The following is a 21,748-nucleotide window of genomic DNA, read 5'->3' on the forward strand; positions in this document are numbered from 1 at the left end:
GAAAGCAAGCTGCAGAGTTTAAAATTCAGGGCTGAAGTGCAACTCCATATTTTGCAGGTCTGTGCAAGTACTATTGGAAGCAGTGAACCTGCACTTTTCCTGCCCGACCATGGTGACTGAAATACTCCTCCCAGACGACTGCAGGTAGCAGGCCATGGTGGTGCATGAGAGGTGGAGTTCTGTGGTAAAGACAGAAGTGCTGTGCCAAAACGGTGTGAAATGGGTGCATCTCCAGTGCGTGGGAGGCAGGACAGAGAAGATAAGATTTTCATTGTAATACTGCACGTTCATCATGTTATACATGCAGCATATGTGCAGTAGATGGGAAGAGACAAAGAAGATTTAAGAAGCTCTACTATTGCCTACCCTTACTAACACTACTCAACACAGACACGTCTCCTCCATCACAGTCAACATGGCATGTAGACATATTAAAACATAACTGTCTGCACACACAAATACACATGCTTTACCTATTAGGGCTTCAAAGCAGTTGGCCATGGCATGGCGGAGATCCGATTCCCTGCAAAGGTCTGGACCATGAGCATAAAGCATAAATCGATCTAGTTCCAGCTTCTGCAGAATATGTGGAAAGAGTTAAAACCATGGCTTTAGAAGTAGAAGAGTACCAGTTCTAGTCCCTAGAGCTCTATTACACTATTATTATGCAGCAACTGGGTTTGAGGGAACTTTAAAGCTTTTCTCCACAGTTTCAGTTCCGACATAAGCTAAAATTAGAAGACTTCATATTTGTTTATCGGAGGCAAGCAACTAGAGTGTGATAGCGTGGGAAAGCTAGGAATTATCAAACCAAATTGTCAAGGGAAGACAGATCAAAACATGTTACTAGTGAGATTTAGGAATGAGTTCAAGAGGAGGGCTGAGAGTGTGACAGAAAAACAGCCTGATACCGGCTGGATGGTGCAATGTGCTGTGTTTCTCGCTGGTAGTTTGCCCTCATGTGATTTGGCTTCAGAAATGCCAAAGGGACATGCAAAGGTTGAGGAGTTAACACTGAAGAAAAAGATTTTGCCTACAAGAAGGAGATAAAGTACAAACAGTGAGGAACAGGAACTCTGGTAGACACAAATCAGTGAACATCTGGCTTTTTCCTTTAAGAATGTCAACAGGTGGCAGTAACAAAAGCCTCTGGACACTGCAAGCAGAGACTGATATTTTAATCCACAGTGCCACCTAGCTTTCTTTTTCCTTTCAAATATGCATCATTAACATTCATATGTTGCCTAAACCATAGTTCTGCTTGCCAGTCAGAATCTCAGGTAGTGAGCCAGATATCTTATATAATATATGATAATTCTGCTATAGAAATGCAGGCAAGAGCTACTAGGTTCTCTTTACATATTCATCTTTTTGACACAAAACCATTATTGAGATTTTTAAAGAAGAGATTTGTGCATCTTGCAAAGTCTGTATGAGAACAGCTTCTTCCCAACTGGGTGTAAGTTTCTACTGACTAATTTCTCATTAACTTTCAACTTCATCCTCCTAGGCTATATTTAAGACGTAGAAGTGGAGACTAAGTTGCTTGAGGTGCATGGTTTAGACACATTTCAATTGGAAAAAAGGAGTCTTCCATTTTCAGTGAATGAGAGCCTATTCACTGCTCCAGAACCCAGGTTATTACTACTTATGATGTTCCATTGCAATTTATAAAGTGCAGGGAGCACTTGTTAGAGTCAACACAGAAGTGGAACATCAACACTTTTATATAAAATTTAAACTTCTTACAGATTATAATCATTCGTTCATGTTAACTGGTGTTGTTTGGGTGTTGGTGTGTGTCCCCTTCCTCCTGTGGCTTATCTCTATTTTCCGAGCTTGCATTCAGCATATTTTGCATATGTTTTACTTCTCAATTTTGATCATAACACATTTCAGATTATTTTTAAAATTCCTGCTACAACGTCCCTTAGAAGCTACAGAAATTTATCATTTGATCCTCAATTAAAACAGCATTCCACACACACAAGAGAAGTTGAGGAGCTGAGAATTATATTGAGGAAGTAAACTGAATGCAACATGACACTGCAGCAGATGATTAAAGGGAATGAAAGCAGGAAGGTCATATAGGATATACGAGAGGAAAAACGGATAAGTTGGGAAACCAGGAATGTATAGATATCTAATATTTACAGTTGTATCTAATAAAAATAAATGCAGTTTAAAAAATTTTGCAATAAAAATTTTCAAAAGTTGTTCAGGTGCAATGATAAAGGCTATGAACAAAGCTTTATGAATATATGAACTTTCCTGATGCAGGTTTTAAAATAATAACATGAGTTCAAATGCCAGCAGTTCAATACAATATTTGTAAACAAAACCCTGATTTGAAACATTTCAATCAATTCATGCTTATCTAAATCATTAAAGAAAGCTTTGGAGGAAAAAGATTGTGTTCATTCCCTACCCTATGTCTCTCCTGAGAACTGAGCAAAAAGATGACATGTTAGAAATCATGCAGTTTTTGCCAAAATCTCAAGATTGGATATGCTTGTTTAAATTACTGTGTGAATATGAACAGAGAAGATTAAAAGAGCACTTGAAAACTATCAGCAGCACAGACTGGACATGTGTGCACGCATGCGTGCATGCACAGCTTAATACATTACATCAGTAAGTCTCAGACTGTTTTCTAAACCACATGCTAACAAAATCAAATATTACTAAGGGAATACCAAATTATCCACGAATAGAGACTTAATCAACTTTCTATATCATATCCCTGCCTCCCAGTATCATGGTAGAAATGTAAAAAGCTCTGTCATTCACAGAATTAAGTGAAATAAAATTCAGAAGCATCTCAATTTTTCCCCACGAGGTAATACAACTTTTCACCAAAAGCCTTTCTAACATATTTCTCTTCCACAGTTCACAGCAAATCTGAAAATGACTGCATAGGTTAGGGAGCGGACAAAATGTTTTTTTCACCACTTTCTCTACCACCTGCTGCCATATTCTCCCTACATATTCTATCAGGAAGGCCTTTTATAAACAACCAGTTTTGTTTCTTTTTCTTCACTAAATTTCTACTATCAGCTTCATTACCTGTGCAATTTAAAGGTAAATATAGACACATTTTCAACATAAGCATCCTAAAAACTTATCCTTCTACCTGCAAAAATTACTCCTCCTAAAAACATACTTTGGAGAAAACACTAAGTCTGACTTCATCTTTAAAATCTACTTTCAAACTGAAAAGAGTTCCTGTATCCCAAATCTTGTACACAAAACACGGTAAAGACACGGATGTTCAAAGCAGGCAGATCCCTCAAGAAGCAATCCATGCACCAATAGTATCCTACCTATGGGTGTCAAATACAGAGACGTATAAAACCGTACCTTAGCCAACATGGCCAGGTGTTGGTTCTGTACGATGGCAGTGCGGTATGTAGCTAATCCTCCTTCCTCCAGAGTGGGAAACAGGTAGTACAAGTGGACACTGGCAAAACAAACAACGAATCAGATGCTGTCAGCATTTGGTTAAAGATGAACCACATGCACCTCTAGGGAACAGTGCCTTTCCCTCAGATCCTAGCTGGTAATACAGGTCCCTTCCCAAGGTGGCAACTCAGCTTGAAGTAAGGTAAAGAAACAGACATTAAAACAATGCTCAATAATATTTGACTGGATAGTATTGGCAGCAGGGGAGGAAGAATGCTGTTCCTCTACTGGGCAGCACATAATCTCTAAATCCCTGCAACGACATGCACTTCCCTCATCTGCAGGTTTCTATCTATCAGCAACAGTGGGTTCAGCAAGGTTGACACCTAGAGGATGCCGAGGAATAAAGCACAAGGGAACCGTCAGCCTTGAGAAACTCCATGCCGCAGGTACACAGTGCTTTAAGGTGATATTAGTGATTCAGGCTGAACCACCACTCAGGATATTTGTTTTACAAGTTTCTTACAGTACTTTAACAGATGCTAATGGAGCCAAAGAACAGAACTCAACGGTCTGTATTTATCAAATGTGTGAAGTCATTAATAACACAGGGGGGAAAAAAAAAAAAAAGAGTAAAAAATCACAGGCTTTCGTCTGCTTTTAATGATATTTGTCATCATGCAAGTAAGATACTTCATAAAACAGAAACAAAACAAAAAAAGTAATTCAGTGATCCAATGAAGATCTGAGTAACAGATAAATGATTCTGAATATCTTCATATATGACTATCTAACCCATGTCGGAAAGAAGTTAACACAGAGGGTTTTCAACAGCCCACAAATAAGGCAGTGGATGGTACTAATTATTAAAATATTTTATCGACCCAGCACACAGGGAGAAAAGTGCAGATGGATGCAAGATTATTTAAGGACAATAATTACTATTAAACTTAGAGGCAATCTTATCAAGCATCATAATTCACAAAAGCAGAGACCTGAAGTAAAGAGAATTAGAAAAAAAATTCAGACTTAAATAGGTGCTTACATGCTCTATTGAATAGAAATGTAGCTCAGTTTTTTTCTGAATTGAGACAAAAGTTAGCTCAGAAAGTCAACTGATGGTTGATGAACAATGACAATGAAAAATGCAAGACATTTTAATCAGCAAGTCTTCCATCTTATCAGCCTGTACTGTTGTATGAGAGAAAAGGCCATGGGTTTTAAGGGCAGTACAGACCTTTATAGACTAATAGCTTTTAATACCGAGTAGCTAATGACTAGTAGAGGTTAGTAGAGAATGGAGATATAAGGGCAGTTAAAGAGAAGCTTTACAGTAAACAAGACTACTCCCCTATTAAAAACAGTAGAACAAAGCAGCTGAAAATGGATTATAATCTTTATTTTGTGCAAACTGCCTGCCTCTAGTACTCAGGTAAGAGGGGCCAATGGAGGTAACTGATAATATTCCTGTACTGTTCACTGATTTCAGAATACTCAAAACAGACCAAAACTGGAACAATTTTTTTTATGAACCATGGTTTTTTGTCATTACTTCTAAATAAATTACATTTGTGCTCAACTATTTTATTTACATACAGGCATTATGCAAGCTACAGCCCTAGTAACTAGAAATACAAGAACTGCAATGCATTCAATATTACCAATAAATGTTTTTCACTTGCAACTAGAGAAAAAGAACCCATGGAAACAAAATGGCATGCTAAGAAAAATCTTTCCTTTAAAAAAAGGGTACAAAGTTCGACTTGTCTGTAGCTGAATAATCTCTAACCCCAATCAACTTAAAATTGCACTCCATGAAACGGAAAGTCTAGCTTTTCACTTTGTAATCTTCCTTGTTGTATCATCAGCAGGAATTTTCTGAAGGAATTTTCTGAAGGAATTTTCAAGAGAACTGTATGCAGATGTGCAGCTCTAAATATCAGGCAGGACTGCAAACATACACAGTCATAAAGTAGACACTGCAAAGCTTAATAAGCCCAACTGTATGACAATAACATACAAAGGTGAAGACTGTTGAAGAATTCCCCATTTACCTCGTTAAGAACTCCACCACAGCATCTCCCAGAAATTCTAAACGCTCGTTGTGGTTAATCCTGAAAAAGGCATTTTAAGGTTTACTATCAGCTAAGTAACACATGCTGGTTATTTACACAATACAATTAAAACAGAACAAATCAGAGCTGATTGCTAATCAGCCACAATACACATTCTTGCAGCTTCCCCCACCCTCTCTGGGTTACAATCCTTTCCAAAACAGAGTAACAACCACATGAATTTTGAAACTCAGGACTGACACCACCACCTTTGGAATTTTCATATGTTCCATTCTGAGCTATTGTCAAAGCTTAACAAATGGAGAAAGGAAACAGTACCGTTGACCGGCACTGAGGTCGGGTTTCTTTGTCCATCAGAGGGCACCAGGTGACTGAAACAGCCTGTCTCCAATCTTGTGCATGCAACTAGGGAAGTGTCCGTAATTAACATCAACACCTGCAGGGTGTGATGAGTCTGCAACAGATTCGTTGGTGTGGCAGAGCTACAAAGGAGTAAGTACTTTCATTTTTCGTAACACCTTTAAATGCCCTGTTCTCTGTAACTCCCTTTGAGCTCAAAAGAAAAAATGGCTGTACAAGAAGATGCATTCAAAGATGCCATTAAACTAGTAGAATCTTGTATTTCCTGTGTTTTCCTTTTCTTCTACCACTGCTCCTGATTTTCCTTTGTTTTGCATAAAGTTTCATTTGCTCCAAGCTCTCTGCCTGCTTATATAACAAAGGACCAACAGGACACAGCAGCTGACAAAGAACGGGAGTTTGTCTTCTAATATATACAAATTTCTGCTCTACACATCAAAGCATATAAATAGCACCATTTTGGCTTCACACATGATTGCAATAGAATCAAGGCAATTGCCACGGGATTTTTTTTTTTTTAATCCAGAAGATCCTTCTCAAGTGTTTCACAGCTTTTATTGTAATTTGCACTCTCCCAACAATTATATAGTTAGTCTAATTTCTGAAATAGCAGGCCTTTGCTATGGGCTGAAAGAATTCAAGTATCTCTGCTGTGTAAAACAATAAAGTGTGAGCAAAACTACAACTCCTCTGTGTAGCAACATAGCGGAAAACACAGATCTCTCAGAAGTAGGATTTTATATTTGTGTGTTATTTTGTGAGAATTAATGCAATTTAGCCTTATCTCCCATTATCTCAAGAGGGCTGAAATAAGCTTGAGGCTGACAAAGAAAAGGGCATGGTCTAGCTGAAGCAGCATTTGGGGAACACTGCAACAGTAGTTTATTCAGAGTTCAACTTCTCCCATTTCTGAGCTTCCTCCAAAACGATGACTCTTAAAAGGCCCAGTTATAGCACTAAGTTAACTAAAATACACTCTGCCTTCTAGTTCATGCATTTAGGAGATTTCACATGCAACTGTTTCTTGCATTAGCCCTATGAGCTTTGTTTATTCACTTTGGCTAAATATGGTGCCTGTGTCTATAAACCACATCTTCAACATTATTTATTTGCACAGAATTCTTACTGGTCATTTAAGGATTATTACATTACAGCATTAATGGTTTTTGCATATGTCTTTAAATTGGACCAGTAAATCAGCAAAACCCACGTTCAGTATCATACTCATGTTAACAAGGTGCCATACCAGGAAGGTACTACTGTGAGGCAACGTGATGGAGAATCCAATTTATAGCAATGATAACAGTAACAACAAATCTTATTTTTTAGTCTGCAGAAAGCAAAAAGGTAGCCTTTTAGTCCTCCTCATTTCAAGGACAAACAAAAATGATAGAATTATCTGTTAAAACCATCCTCAGGAGTTTTCTGCAAGCATGACCAAACATTTACTATGTCACTGCTAATGGAGGTTCAGCACATCTTAATAATATAAAAGTCAATTCAAAATTACTTTTCAATTCAACTATTTGCCAAAGCTGTTGCTGACAGTAAGCTGGTTGCTTCTATTAAACATCTCCCTCTGCAACAGCTTCCCTACTTGCAAACAATTATTTTCATTACCTGGAAGGAGCTGGATCATCCTGTCCCAAACGGGACATAATATTTATCAGGGTGTTTATCCCTAGAAATGTAAACAATGCACTATTAAATAAACAACCACTAATTCAATTTGAATAAGCTTAGAAAATAATTACGCAAAATGTTACTTTGTAATTGCTGTACACAAGATCATCCTGTTATTTACAGGGTATACTTACAGCAAGTATAATCCTTACAGATGCTCTCTGCCTAACTGACTGCAGTCCCATTACAATACTATTGTATTTTTGCATTCAGAGAACCAGATAAAAATACCACCTTTGCATGAAAAAGACTTTCCAAACATTACATAAACAATAAACAATTTACTTCATTACAGCTGAATATACTTTTAAGGGGTAAGGAATATTCTGCAGCAGACAGACCACTTATTTTCACATTAATAAGACCTTTTAAAAAATATCCTAGTTTGCTTACCATGTTGAGCAGCAAATTAAGAAAACAATACTTGCCAAAAATGAAGAAAATACATCCTCCCATTTCTTATCCATGCTTTTTCTCAGCTCTTTACTTGTTGACTAATTTGCAAAATCCAGTCTTTTAAAAAGATCTCACTGGTGTCTGTGTATAACCATTGAAATCCTCCACTGAAGGGATCTCTCAGAAGAACAATGGCCAACGAAATAATAATTGACAAAAGGTTTTCTTACTGATTAAGTGTGAAGTGACAGAAAACCAGCAGTGATGTAACAGCATACCTTTTTTTCTCATGTGCATATGGTGAACTTTTCTATCTCCATACTTTGGCTGTCGAATCCCACAGTTGGATAAGGAATTTCTGGCATGATCCGGATTCATTCCAAAGTTTAAGTGATGGCTTGGATGAGTCATGGCAAGCTATAATGTAGCACGTACAGGAAAAAAAAGTCTTAGAGGTATTTTTGTAAATGTAAGAAAAAAAATCTTCAACTGGTAGCTAATAATTGTTATTTTTTAGTGTGAAGAAAGGCTACAAAGTGATGTCGTCAATTAGTAGCTTGGTTCTTATTTCAGATGTCGGAAAGAAGCAACGTTTATGCCCAATCATCAGTTTAACTAATTAACTTTCAACAGTTTTTTTTTCTTTAAAGAAAAATTAGTTTAGAAGAGAAAAAGCATGAACTGTCAATTTGCCCTAAGAGTTTTGCTTACCAGCTTTGCTGACCCGATTTCAATACATTTGCTTATTTAAACATATATTCACTTTAACATTGCAGCATAAATATTCATATTAAAAATATGAACAACTAAAAGAGCTTCTCAACCGTTCACATATTTGATTTAGGTTATTTAACTATCTACAAAACTTTCCTACTTCAAAAAAATCAAACAACAAACAAGAATATTATCTCTGGCATGGTTATTCACAGAAGAACTCCTTCTCTCACGACTATACAGGGCCACTCTTCAATTGGAAGTGAACAGCAGTGGCAGGACTGGTCTTCTGTTTTACATTTGTACCATCTAGCATTATCAAAAGCTTACTCTGCTGCTGACACCACCACTACAAAAATGGCCGCAGTAAATAGACCTACAGCTAGCTGTTATGACTCCATCCTGCAAACTTAGGCATTTTGTCTGTCTTTACACATACACACCTAAAAATAGTATGCATGTATAAATGTATGTGTGCACACGCCTTGTATATAAAACAAGAGATATATTGGCAAATTCAAGCTGCAGAAAGTTACTTCTGAAACACTCGCAGGACTGGTGCTGCAGGCTGTGAGCAAAGACATTCCAGTAGTTCGTTCAAACATTGTCTGTGGTTTTCCAAAGACAAGACTTAGAGAAGTTTACTTTAATTAGAGAGTAAAATTACATTTAATCAACAGTAAGAACTTTCTCCAAGTCCTTTTTAATTCCTCACTAATATTAATGTTTATCATAACCGCACATTCACAACTTCTGCTCCATCTGAACTGGGTGACACATTACAACTTCTCTGAATAGTTAAATTAGCGTAATCTTTCTTGCCCAGTCTGTACTTTAAAAACAATACCATCATGATGAAACAGGTAAAAATCAATGTAAAATGATACATCTAATATTGCCTATGCTTAAGTAGGTGACTGGTGCTATATACATTTTTAAAAAGCTCTTTCTCTTCTGAAACAAGTTTGCAGTTTTTAAATAAATTTACATAGGGATCAAGCATTAAAAAGTACTTTTGTTATAACTAAACATTAATTTGACTAATGCTGACACACTTGATTTTATGCTTTCTCCCCTTTTCGATTGCTATTTGCTTTTTGGTTTGTGTGTTTGGTCTCAACATTTTGAAGATTTCCATCATTGCATTTTTATCTTTCATATTAAAACTAAGGCAGCCTGTGAGCAACCAAATCCTACAAGATGTTCAATTTTTAATGTAATTTGCAGTGGGACAAGCCCTGGAAATCAAATTCTAGAAAACAGAGAAGCTATGAGAAAAGATTTCTCTATAAGCCTCTGCTTAAAGTGGTTTGGGAGTAAAGTCTCCATACACATACAGAAACTGCATGTTTTGAACTTAGAAAAAATTCACCTTTCTCAGCCCCAGTCAGTGGAGAGAGAGGATGCTTATTTCAGGGGGAAATCCTGAACAGAAGTCTCCATTTCCCTTCAGTAACTTCAGAAAAAACATAAGGGGAAAGGGCCACCATGCCAAGAGTCAGCCTTCTGGAGCAGATAAATTCCAAATATGCACTTACATAAATGACTGGTCATGCGACATGGATGCATTTAAAACAAGTAAGAAATTCTCCTCTCCAGTTCCTGCCCTTGTTTGTAAATGCAAAAATTTCATCATGTACTCGTAGAAATCAAGAGCTGAACAGAAGTTTGCAAATTCCTTTTCACTAGCTATAAATGCAAAATAAAAAAGCAACACTTAAGTTATTCTTTTTTGGAACAACAGACTATAAAAGGAAGAAGCAAGGCATGTATGCTCATCTGCAGAGTAACACTGTATTCTTCACAAATATCTGGAAAAAGAACTTATACGGAAAAAATGAGTAATGTACCTGACAGTCTTTTCAGTAAGCATGTTTTTGTCTTTCTACACATTACAAGCAATTCCGGACCTGCCAGTGGAGCAAAGGTAGGTGTATGCCCACATGCACAACAGATGTCTCTAGAAGTCTCTTGGCATAACTGAAACTTTTGAAAGATCTGCAGTGCAAGTAATCAAGTATGTCCAAGCTGGGGCAATGCAGTGCACTTCTCAAGTTTGTACAGCAGGCAGGATTATGGATAAACTCAATAATATTAGGAACACAAACCAGCAAGTAGTTTATTGTTTTCATATCTTACCTGCAGCAAGCACCTATCTCGAAAAGTGTAGCCTATCAATTTGTCCAAATGCATCAGACACTGATGGTAGCGGACATGGTGGGTGAGGACAGGAAGCATCATTGCATGCTAAAAAGCAATTGCAATAAGAAAAAGCATTGAAATTCAGAGTACAGAGTACTCAGCTGACTAAGATATAAATACAAACACTTTCCATTTGTCACAACACTGAGTTTTACTGTTTTGGTTTATATGAGAAAAAAAAATAATCATGGTTTCCCAACCTTCATCATCAGAGCACTTAATTAAATTGGATTTGTCCATCTGCATAATCACAGTAGGGACACAGCCCCACCCAGACTAAATAAATAAGTACATAAAGCCAGTCTTCTACTTAAGTATTTTGAAGGAGGTAAAAAAATATCTGGTCACCAGTAACATCAAATTTCAATAAGCTCTGACTGAATACAATGCTATATGGTTGTACCTTCTCATTTAACACCCTGCAGTTTAAGGTTAGTACCAAAGATGAAGAAAGGCCATTTCCCCTCTGCCTCATAACATTAGGGAAGAAGCACTTTATACCACTTTAACCAGCTTTCACCAAACAACAGTGGCTACTTTATTTTCAAGCACAGTTATTAGTGCCTTGCTTCATTTCCTTCTGAGAAAGAATTAAGGGCTTTTTGAAATGCTGTAGTCTGGCATTTCCTGCCTTAATGTGCTAAAAAATATCAGAAAGGTTGCTGTTTGATCATCTAGGAAACAGAGAATGTTTTTCTGTTGGGGAATATTTCAATAAAAATTTAACTAACTATGTTGCGACAACAAAAGTCTCCCTCTTTCAGTGTTGCAAAGCAGGAATTCTACACTAATATTCACATTGGATGGATCTGGGTTGAAATAAGCAAGTAGTACAGTTTATCAGTACAGCAAGTATGATATCAACATCTTGCATAAGAGTGAAAAGTAAGAGCTGCAGGAGAAATGTCAGTATTTAAGGAATTTTGTGCATGTGACCATTTTTGTGACACTAATACCAAATTTCAGTTCTTCTAATCGTTCCTATTAGTGACATGACATGAATATAGTCAAAAGAATGATGTGTTTTAAGGGAATCTGAGGGTTATCACTATTAATTTCAGAAGATGAGTGTATAGTGGGGAGAGATGCAAGAAAATCAAGCATACAAAGCAGATGATGTATAATTTACAGAATAAATGATGTTATGGATTTCTGCATGCCATTAAAGAAAGAACAGCAGAAAATACAAACTAGTGAATGTTACAAGACTGAGAAGTCAAGAGTAACCAATGGCAATACTTTTTGTTTAAGTAAAAGACTGCAAAATTCTTGAGAACTGAACACATAGCTGGAAGGTAATCATAGAATCATTTAGGTTGGAAAAGACCTTTAAGATCATCAAGTCCAACTGTTAAGCTAGCACTGCCAAGTCCACCACTACACTATGGTCCCTAAGCACCTCATCCAAATGTCTTTTAAATACTTCCAGGGATGGTGACTCAACCACTTCCCTGGACAGCCTGTTCCAATGCTTGACCACCCTTTCGGTGAAAAAATTTTTCCTAATATCCAATTTAAACCTCCCCTGGTGCAACTTGAGGCCATTTCCTCTTGTCCTATCACTTGTTACCTGGGAGAAGAGACCGACCCCCACCTCACTACAACCTCCTTTCAGGTAGTTGTAGAGAGCAATAAGGTCTCCCCTCAGCCTCCTTTTCTCCAGGCTAAACAACCCCAGTTCCCTCAGCCGCTCCTCATGAGACTTGTGCTCTAGACCCTTTGCCAGCTTCATTGCTCTTCTTTGGACACGCTCCAGCACCTCAATGTCTCTCTTGTAGTGAGGGGCCCAAAACTGAACACAGTATTCGAGGTGCGGCCTCACCAGTGCTGAGTACAGGGGCACGATCACTTCCGTAGTCCTGCTGGCCACACTGTTTCTGATACAAGCCAGGATGCTGTTGGCTTTCTTGGCCACCTGGGCACACTGGTGGCTCACATTCAGCCGGCTGTCAACCAACACTCCCAGGTCTCTTCCGCCAGATGGAAGTAACTAGCTAACAGCAAGAAAAAGACTCTTTGGATCTCTGAATGGCAGAAAAATGCCAAACCACTCCAAGCAATCTGACTAGGTGTAACTGAAATTTTATTTTGTTACCATGTCACTTAGAGTTTTCTTAGTGTAATTTACAAGCTAGGGGAACACCCATATGAACCATACAGGTGTGTTACCTATGTCTTCCTTCATAGAAGGAATTAATTACAAAAAAAACCCAAACCACCAAAACAAAACAAACAAACCAACCCAAAACTTGTTTCATGGGACAACTCTGCTTCCCTGCCTGTACGTTCCACTGCACTAGGCAGAAAGAGTCCCTCAAGCAAGGTTTAATATTCTTTATACCAACATATGTGGCCATAAGTTTGAGGACTGAAATATAAAGTTTTAGATTTTTATCAGCTGTGGTGCAGTGAGTGAAGAATTGACATCTCCTTGGGAGCACACAGAAGGCCTTTAATTAAACTCTTGCAGTCATACTGACAAAGTGCTGCTTTCATGGCACTAAATACTTGAATGATTCCATTAATGTGCGTCATGTTGGATTATAGCTATTTGATGTTTCTGATGTTTTATGTATTTATCTCTTTATAAGAAAATAAAATATATACTTTAAAAATTGTATTAGGCTAAAACATGGCTAGTGATTAAAAAAAAAAAGTCTCCTGAAACCATATGGCCAGAGGAGTTATCCCATAACCTGGGTACTTGGTATCCCATAACCTTGGTTATAAACATACAAGTAACTCCTTTTTTTGTTTTTAAATATATATGATTTTAATTATGCTGCATGTTCTTTTCTTGCTGCAGCTGGCATGGCAAGGCAGGGACTCTCTTAGGTGCCCTCAGCTAGTGCCACCATCCCCCAGGCTGGCAGAGGCTCCTGACCTGAAGCTACTAAGAAGAACCAGGTGAGCAGAAATATTTTGAAGTGCATCATTTCTCTCCTCACCCTGAACACTTAACACAGCTGTTCAGGGCACACCAGAAACAATACAGGCAATGATGGAGGGGTGGGGGGGGAGGGGGTGCGGGGGGAGTGTAGTATCTTCTCAGTATGGCCCCACACTGCCAGACCGCGTAGTAAATGCTGCCCAGCTTAGTGGTCAAGTAGGGCACTTCATCTACTGGATAACTTCAAGTGAGCTGGGCAGAAAACAGCCATTTTACATTTCTGGAACATTTCACTCACCCTTTTTCCTCCCCCTCCAAGCGGTTCATTTCTGAGACTGCAAAGACCAGCATCATTACTGCTACGTGGAACTTAGAGCAACTATATGCTATCAGAGTGACTTAAAAGAGTTTCAATCTTCTAAATGGCAATGCTTTTAAAAGCATTAATTTTAAATCACTGCACTTTAGCTCTGGCCAAAGACTTGATTTATGTGTATTTAGTTTTAGTCTTCTTTAATCTGGGAAAAAGCATGTAGCAACAGCAGCAATCTTTCATTTTACAGACATACAGTTTGCCTACTCTTGGCCTCTCAAAGTAATCAAATCAAAGAACCTTCCTACCAGAACTGACTGATTTAGATGTTATGGCTGCAGATGGGCACAAAAATGTGAAATAGCCTTACTTTTATCGTTCTTTGGTGTTTTGCTGTCCTTCAACAACAAAACGAAACAGGAATATCCAAGAAGACATTAAGAGATGAATCACAGAAGATATTATGAATAACACAGAACTGTTTCAAAGCTCCTAAATTAGAAATTTACACTGTTTACTCAACCTGTAAAAATAGATACAGTTCACAGCAAAAAATTAGAAATGGGCTGTAATTTTCCTTAGCTATGTGAGAAGATACTGTTTCACTATTCTCTTTCTTCGACTTCAGAAGCAATAGTAGAATCAGAAGAAATGTTTCGGACAGAAGAAAAGCAATTTTAGCTATTAGCATTTCTCTTCTGTTAGAATTTCCCTTTTGGCCTTACCAGACTTCTAAGATAACAAGGGGATTTCTACCTATACCTTTGCCTAGCAACCCCCAAAGTTTATACTTCATATTTTTAACATTAAATTGTAAGCATTTAATTCTTAAATAAGAACTCCAAAACAACAGCTAAAAAAATGATGCAAGTATACCTCTAGTATATTTATTTGGCTGTTATAACTACTTGAATTTTACTAATACAACATGATATAAAAATTGCACTTATTTTTATGATATCACAAAGCTGGTGGCTGTCAACTGCTTCAGAATAGGATCCAGCAGAGATCTGTCCCTTGGAGATGTCATGAGTATGAAACAGTATGTGAAAGATATCTTCCTACTGAGGGTTACTTATTTTAATCCAAAAGTTTGTTGTGGTGGGGTTTTTTTTTTTCTTTCTTTTCTTTCAGATAAAAAGATATTTCTTCATGCTTCACTGTAAAATTGTTTTTTAAAAATATCTAAAGAGAAAAATGTATTAAAATAAAAATATCTAAACCAAACTGAATTGATGAAGAAGCCCTTGGAGTTCCAAACTAGACTCAACTTTTGGCTAACCTCCAGCCTCAAGCTGGCAATTCCTACCCCCTCTCCCTTGTGCTAATCAACCAATGGCAAGAAATTTTTAAAATTTTAAAATAACTTTATTTGTATGTGGAGGGGGTGGAAAGGACACTAGAATAGTTCCCTAAACCAACAGAACTTACTGAGGCAAAGGTATTCATTTCCATTTGGTTCTTCACCCTAGAATCACAGCAAACTGTTGCAAGAGGTCAATGGCAGCTATCAGAAAGAAAATACATCAGGCATCTCTGCAGTTTAGTCACCTGGCAGACATCAGAGCGTATCCCCGTCTTCCAGAATCCCTGGCTACTCAACTCGACAGTCACTTCACGTCTCATTGTGTTCTTCTGACGAATCTTCTGCAGTGCTTCCTAGACAGGGAGAGAACGAAGCTCTGGTGAAGAACTTTATACAACAAAGCAGTATCAATGCACACATGAGTGCATTCACAATACCGGTTTAAGGTTCACTTTTGGTGAGCAGTTTCTAAGACTAGTCCAAATCTTGTAACTGCCAGCCACAGACTGTGGTGGATGCGCTAGAGTACAGCATAGACAGAGGATTTTGGTGGACCGAGAACAGACGTGACTACATTTTTTACTGCAAATGACAGAACAAACCGGTCCAACTCATACATCCAAGATGATACATAAGTAAGCAAGTTAAGGTCCTTATAATGAAAGGACCTTCTTTACCCCTGTGTGCAAAACAACCTCTTCATTCAAGTCTGTCACCATGAGTACTCCTGGTTTGAAGCATTCAGTAGGAGTAAAACAGACTAAGTAAAAGAAAGGCTTTGTTTTGTGATCTCGGCTACTTCATAATAGTTCTTGTTCAACATTGTCAGTACTCCCCATCTGGGAAAGGGGTCAGCATTCAATAGTCCTGGAGCCTATTATGATGAAATCTACCAATATTGTTTCAATTAAAAAATTTTTTTAAAAAATCTGTTTTAGTTTGGCTACTGGCTGTTTGGTGTTGTGCAAACAGTTTATTTGTCTCTAGAAACTATGAAAGGGACAGAATAATTAAAAGAAAATATTTTCTGTAAAAATGGAATGAAAGAAAACCAGCTAAAATAAATCATCCCTGGATCAGGATCTCCTGGTTCAAATACTACAAAGCTCACAGGGTACACAAGCTCCCCACACAGCATGCACTAACAGTAAAGACTCCCTCAGTTCTCTTCCTTCTTCAGAACATGAAACTTTTCAAAGCTGCAACCCATCCTCCCTCTCCTTCTCCTTTTCACTACAGGGCACTTGCTCAAAGCCATCTCTTCCCAGCTTCCAGTCTGAAGCCTGTGAGCATCTCTGGGCTGAAATGGACTCTGTCTTCTGTTCTGCAGAGACTCACAGAGTGGTTCCAAGAGGCACATCTATCCAGATGCAGATTCATCAAACCTCAGACACCTAAATACCAAGATGTAGGGTAGGAGGCTAGTTAGCCCTGGCTCCTTTTATATTCAATGAAGGGGGATAAATCGCTTCAGAAAATGCATGCCTCTCTCCATTGACTTCAAAGTAAGCCTTCAGGTCCCAATTTATGCACCTGCTGTAAACGCTCAAAGTTAGGTTAGAGGAATAAAGCCCACAGGCATGACCTTGTCACAAATAATAACATCATACAATCTCGTAGTAGCGAATGACCGATAGCAGAGGGAACAGAGAAGCTTACAGCACTGCACCCCTTGTGTATTGTCTAAAATTTGCATTTCAAGGCTGTGTCACTGGGTGGTTTCTGAGACAGGTGCTACAGTGTTTGCTAGACCTAGCTGTACTTTCAGGCTAACTGGCTCAGGAGCACTCCAGTGTTACTCATAATATATGATTCATAATCTTTAAAAGTCCATGTACTAGTCAGGTGCAGCCCTACAGCTCCTTCTAAGTTACTGACACATCCATTGGCAAAATGCATAGGTTATCCTCACATAAAGCTTCTGCTTCAGCCCCACATGCCTCTTAGATGGCAGACAACTACTTGATAAACCTATTATCCTAGATAATACGGTCTAGAAACAAAAATCAGCACACCACACAGTAAGTGATAAATACGAAAAGAGCATTTTATCTTTTGAAGCAAAACATAATCATCTCCCTACATCCAATCCACTACAATTTTACAAATAAGTCATCCATTAGCCCCTAATGAAAAGATGCCCATAAAACAATGGTCTTCCCTTCTACTTGCTCTGAGTGTAGAAAACTGTAGCAAACAAAATCATCTCCTGTAGGGACAAATGTTTTTTTCCTTACAACTGTGGCACAGTTAAGTCACAACACTGTGGTTTTTTCCCATTTACAAGTAAGGAAACTAAGGGCTTATTTAATACCAGCATAAATAAAATGTTAACTAAGACTCTTGCTCATGCAACAGCATACTATGCTTTGCAGTAATAATAAAAATCAGGTGCAATGTCAAATGTATCAAACATTTACAGTGACCAAAGCTACACAATTAGCAAACTGAGGAAGACTCAGGAATTGGACTCAATGATCCTCGTGGGTCCTTTCCAACTCAGGATATTCAATGATTCTATGAATCATCAGTGTTTCTAATCAATAAATAAAAATACAACACCACTTAATTAAATTCCATCCGCTACCGAAGAAGTAAATTTCTCCTCTATGTATTCTTTACATAAGTCGTCCAATTAAGAGTGCCTGGTAGACATGCACCAGAAAAATTCAAAGCTTCAGTCCAAGATCTTAAAAAAACAGATACCTGAGAGCAGGCTGCTTTAGTCTATATTTAGGTGACTTTATTTTTCTGATTTTAATTCCCAATTGGTTGAGCATCTGCACTTAGGAAATGCTTATTGCTCATCACTTCAGGAAAAAAAAAAAAAGAGAGAAAAGACAAAAATTCAACAAATACCTAATTTGTCATTAAAGATTACTGAAAATAACAACCACCAGATGATTTCGACTCAAAGATCTAAGGAATGTCACTAAGACTGCCTAATAAATCACGGTTTAAAACCATGCACAAGTGTGGCAGTTTTTATCTCGGAAGAGAAATGTTTAAAATTATGAGCCAGTTAAAAGTGCACTCTGAAATAAAAATAAAAAGTCCTTCTCTATGCTAATTGTTGAAACCATTAATGGCAATGGCTATAAAGAAGTTATCGTTCTATAATGATCATTTCTATAATTGGGTAAAAAGCTTGCAGTAGTTTGACAGCTGAAAAAAGGAAAAAATACTTTCACTAACAAGCAAAGATAAAAATAAAATCAGTGTTAACAGCCTGAAAAGAAATTCTTTTGTGAAAGATTTCAGTTGTTTCCATAAACAGGGTGGTCATATGGCTTTATTCCACCCTGAATTACCATGCTCAATTATCAGTTATAGGAAGGCCCAGCATACCTCTCTTTGTGATAATTTCTGTTTATCAGCCTGTTTGACTTTGGGACTATTAGCCAGCAGGTGACGCAGCTTCACATAACTCTTCCACAGCTTTTGGTATCTGAAGGACAAAACCAGAAAACAAATATTTTTGGTTGATACAACAAAAGCTTCTCACTGTTTGTCCTTACAAACACACCAGCTGCTGATAATGCATCCATATACACACAGATTGTCTACAAGCATCTTTTTGCTCCAGAAAAAAAAATCTCAACGCATTTTCCAAGAGAGGTGACAGTGTCTCTGCAGTTGTTCCAGCAGAGTGGACACAGCAGCAGAGAGGAGGCATTAGTGTGCAGTGTGAGATGAACAGCAAAGCTCAGGGCAGATCCCAGGTCTCCCAGATATCCACCCATCCTCTCCAAAGGGCCACCTCCGCATGCTGAAAAGACTTGCCTGCAGCATGACATCTCAGTTCAGGCAGGTGAAAACTCCCTCTTCTGCACAGGGTTTACCTATCACTCACTGAAAAGCAGTAGTAACCTTTCCCAAGAAGTGTGTCCTTACACTGGCCGAAATATTTTGGTGAAGCACACGAGGAAAAGCTCTACAAGTCATGTGCAACACGAAGTCATTCTGTGAACAGTGAAATAAAAGTTTCATTCCCTATGGGTTTGTGCTGAATGGAAACAGCAAGTCAAGTTTTCTCCGTAGTTAGTATATAGTTAAGGTTTCTGGTTTTCTCCAACTGTCTAGCCTTTTCGTATTTTGGGGGCGTCTAATTACACATGAACTTCAATAACAAAACTTTTTCCTCAGTGGGAGTCCCTCTGCAATCTAGCATGGATTTTCACAAAACTTGTAAGAACTTACTCCATTTGTAGACAACATCCCACCGTTACATTCAGCTGCAATTGACCAACAGGTTCAAAAGTTACTATGGGAGGAGAGACCAAGTGAATCATGATGTGGACCTTGTGTCCTTAGGAAACAATGCTATCTTCAAAATAGTATCACCTCTGTAGAGTTTCTTCAAGAAAACCCATAAAACCAGACTTTTAATAGGAAGCAGGGAATTAGAGGACAGAGGGAAGAAGTTTACCCAAGTAATTTATTTTCTTTTATATTTACATTATAAAAGAAAATCGTCCTCAGCACGAACTTAGAGCAGCGGTTTTAGCAGGAAGTTTCCACATTAGTGGCAAAGCAGTAAATGAAGCAGCAGCTCTTTTACTATTTCATAATCTTCCCAGCACCCCACGTTCACAGGCACACAAATAGATCTTTTCTTATTGGCATTTTTTCTATAGCTATTTCTCTGCAGCATTCTTGAATGTATACTTTCTGCCTCTAGAGATGCTGATATTTTTTGAGTCCATAAACACATCTGAAATGGTCAATCCATAGATTTTTCTTATGCTCTGTTCTCTGCATTTCTGCAATCTGCAGAGTATCACATCTATTTCTGACAAATACCCATCCAAAGAAGAAAAATGAGTTAATCAACATATCAACCAACCAGAAAACAAACAAATGCCATGAGGAAGTTTCAACCCAAAAACAAGACCTGAAACTGTGACCTATAATATATGTTTTACTACTAGTATTAATATGGGTGGAACAAGCTCTATTACTGTAGTTAAATTTGAGAATTAATGAACAGATTACAATAACAAAAATTCTGTATTAGAACCTCATAAAGAAAAGAGACACTATAGGAAAACCTTTTCTGGGCATTACCTATTTCACACATACACCAGAGTTAAGCCTGAGATTTATGATGGCACCACAGAGGTCTTTCACAAAAACTGCTTTGCTACTTTGATAAAAAGAAGCACACCTAAATTCTGTAAGCAGCTCTGGGGAAAAAAAAAGCCATGGAAATTTTAAATAAAGTTAAAATAAAAAAGCGTGGGAAGAATAATTTTTGTATCTTTATACTGTTTTCAATGCAAGGTACTAAAACTTCACAAATATTAAGAAATTCAGCATCAAAATAGAGGTGGTTCTTATATTCTTTGGTCTAATTACTTTCTTTTTACGGATAAGAAAACTAAAAGATGAGGAGGATTAAAAGTCATGCTCAAAGCCAAAAGAAAATATGTTATTATCTGGATTAGCACTCACTCTTCCCACTTCCCACCATATTAAATCTAAAATTCTCAGCAACGAGTTGTAGAAGAATATGTCTGTCATACATGCACATATGAGTGATTGGGCCTCAAAACTGCACGTGGAATTCAATGTCCTTAAAAGACACTGGAGAAAAAAATGCATGAGGAAAAATACAACCTTAACTATACATGCACAAGAGATGGCCTCTATACTGTCTGTCATCATTCAGAAAACAGATCTCCAAATCATTGGAAGAGTTCCCTGAAATCGTCAGAAATTAAGAAAAGAATTGTGATCAAAATCCAGCAATCACTTTTATGCCACTACATGAATTCACAGTGAAACAATATTTCTTGCTCTGCCTGAAGTTCTGAATCCCTCTCCACCCCTTCACTACATGCCTCCCAATCTCTATAAGGATATAAAAGGTACAGAGAAAAGTAGCACGGACACAACAGCTTCCAAGCTAGGAAACAGTATGTAGACTTGATCCTTCAAGGCATAGAAAGAGACAACTAAGTAGGATATGGCAGGGTGCACGAAACATAAATGTTATAGCATCATAGAATCATTTAGGTTGGAAAATACCTTTAAGATCATCAAGTCCAACTGTTAAGCTAGCACTGCCAAGTCCACCACTACACTATGGTCCCTAAGCACCACCATCTACTTGTCTTTTAAATACCTCCAGGGATGGTGACTCAACCACTCCACTGGGCAGCCTGTTCCAATGCTTGACCACCCTTTCACTGAAGAAATTTTTCCTAATATCCAATCTAAACCTCCCCTGGTGCAACTTGAGGCCATTTCCTCTCGTCCTATCACTTGTTACTTGGGAGAAGAGACCAACCCCCACCTCTCTACAACCTCCTTTCAGGTAGTTGTAGAGAGCGATAAGGTCTCCCCTCAGCCTCCTTTTCTCCAGGCTAAACAACCCCAGTTCCCTCAGCCGCTCCTCATGAGAC

At 38.0% G+C, this 21,748-nt stretch overlaps 1 protein-coding gene across 4 annotated transcripts in view; it reads right to left on the reverse strand.

The window, feature by feature from the left end:
- Positions 1-21,748, reverse strand: part of DROSHA (drosha ribonuclease III) — a 76,543-nt gene that overhangs the window by 22,019 nt on the left and 32,776 nt on the right. For all 4 annotated transcript variants that reach the window (XM_072853133.1, XM_072853134.1, XM_072853135.1 and 1 more), the window contains 8 exons: positions 18,690-18,789; positions 15,587-15,694; positions 10,770-10,877; positions 8,195-8,333; positions 7,458-7,518; positions 5,457-5,516; positions 3,361-3,460; positions 474-576 (listed from right to left, as the gene is read on the reverse strand). In XM_072853133.1, the coding sequence (XP_072709234.1) occupies positions 474-576; positions 3,361-3,460; positions 5,457-5,516; positions 7,458-7,518; positions 8,195-8,333; positions 10,770-10,877; positions 15,587-15,694; positions 18,690-18,789 (779 nt within the window). The remainder of the gene's footprint in view (positions 1-473; positions 577-3,360; positions 3,461-5,456; positions 5,517-7,457; positions 7,519-8,194; positions 8,334-10,769; positions 10,878-15,586; positions 15,695-18,689; positions 18,790-21,748) is intronic.

This window comes from Ciconia boyciana, chromosome 2 (genome assembly GCF_034638445.1).
Source record: "Ciconia boyciana chromosome 2, ASM3463844v1, whole genome shotgun sequence".
Taxonomy (NCBI): domain Eukaryota; kingdom Metazoa; phylum Chordata; class Aves; order Ciconiiformes; family Ciconiidae; genus Ciconia; species Ciconia boyciana.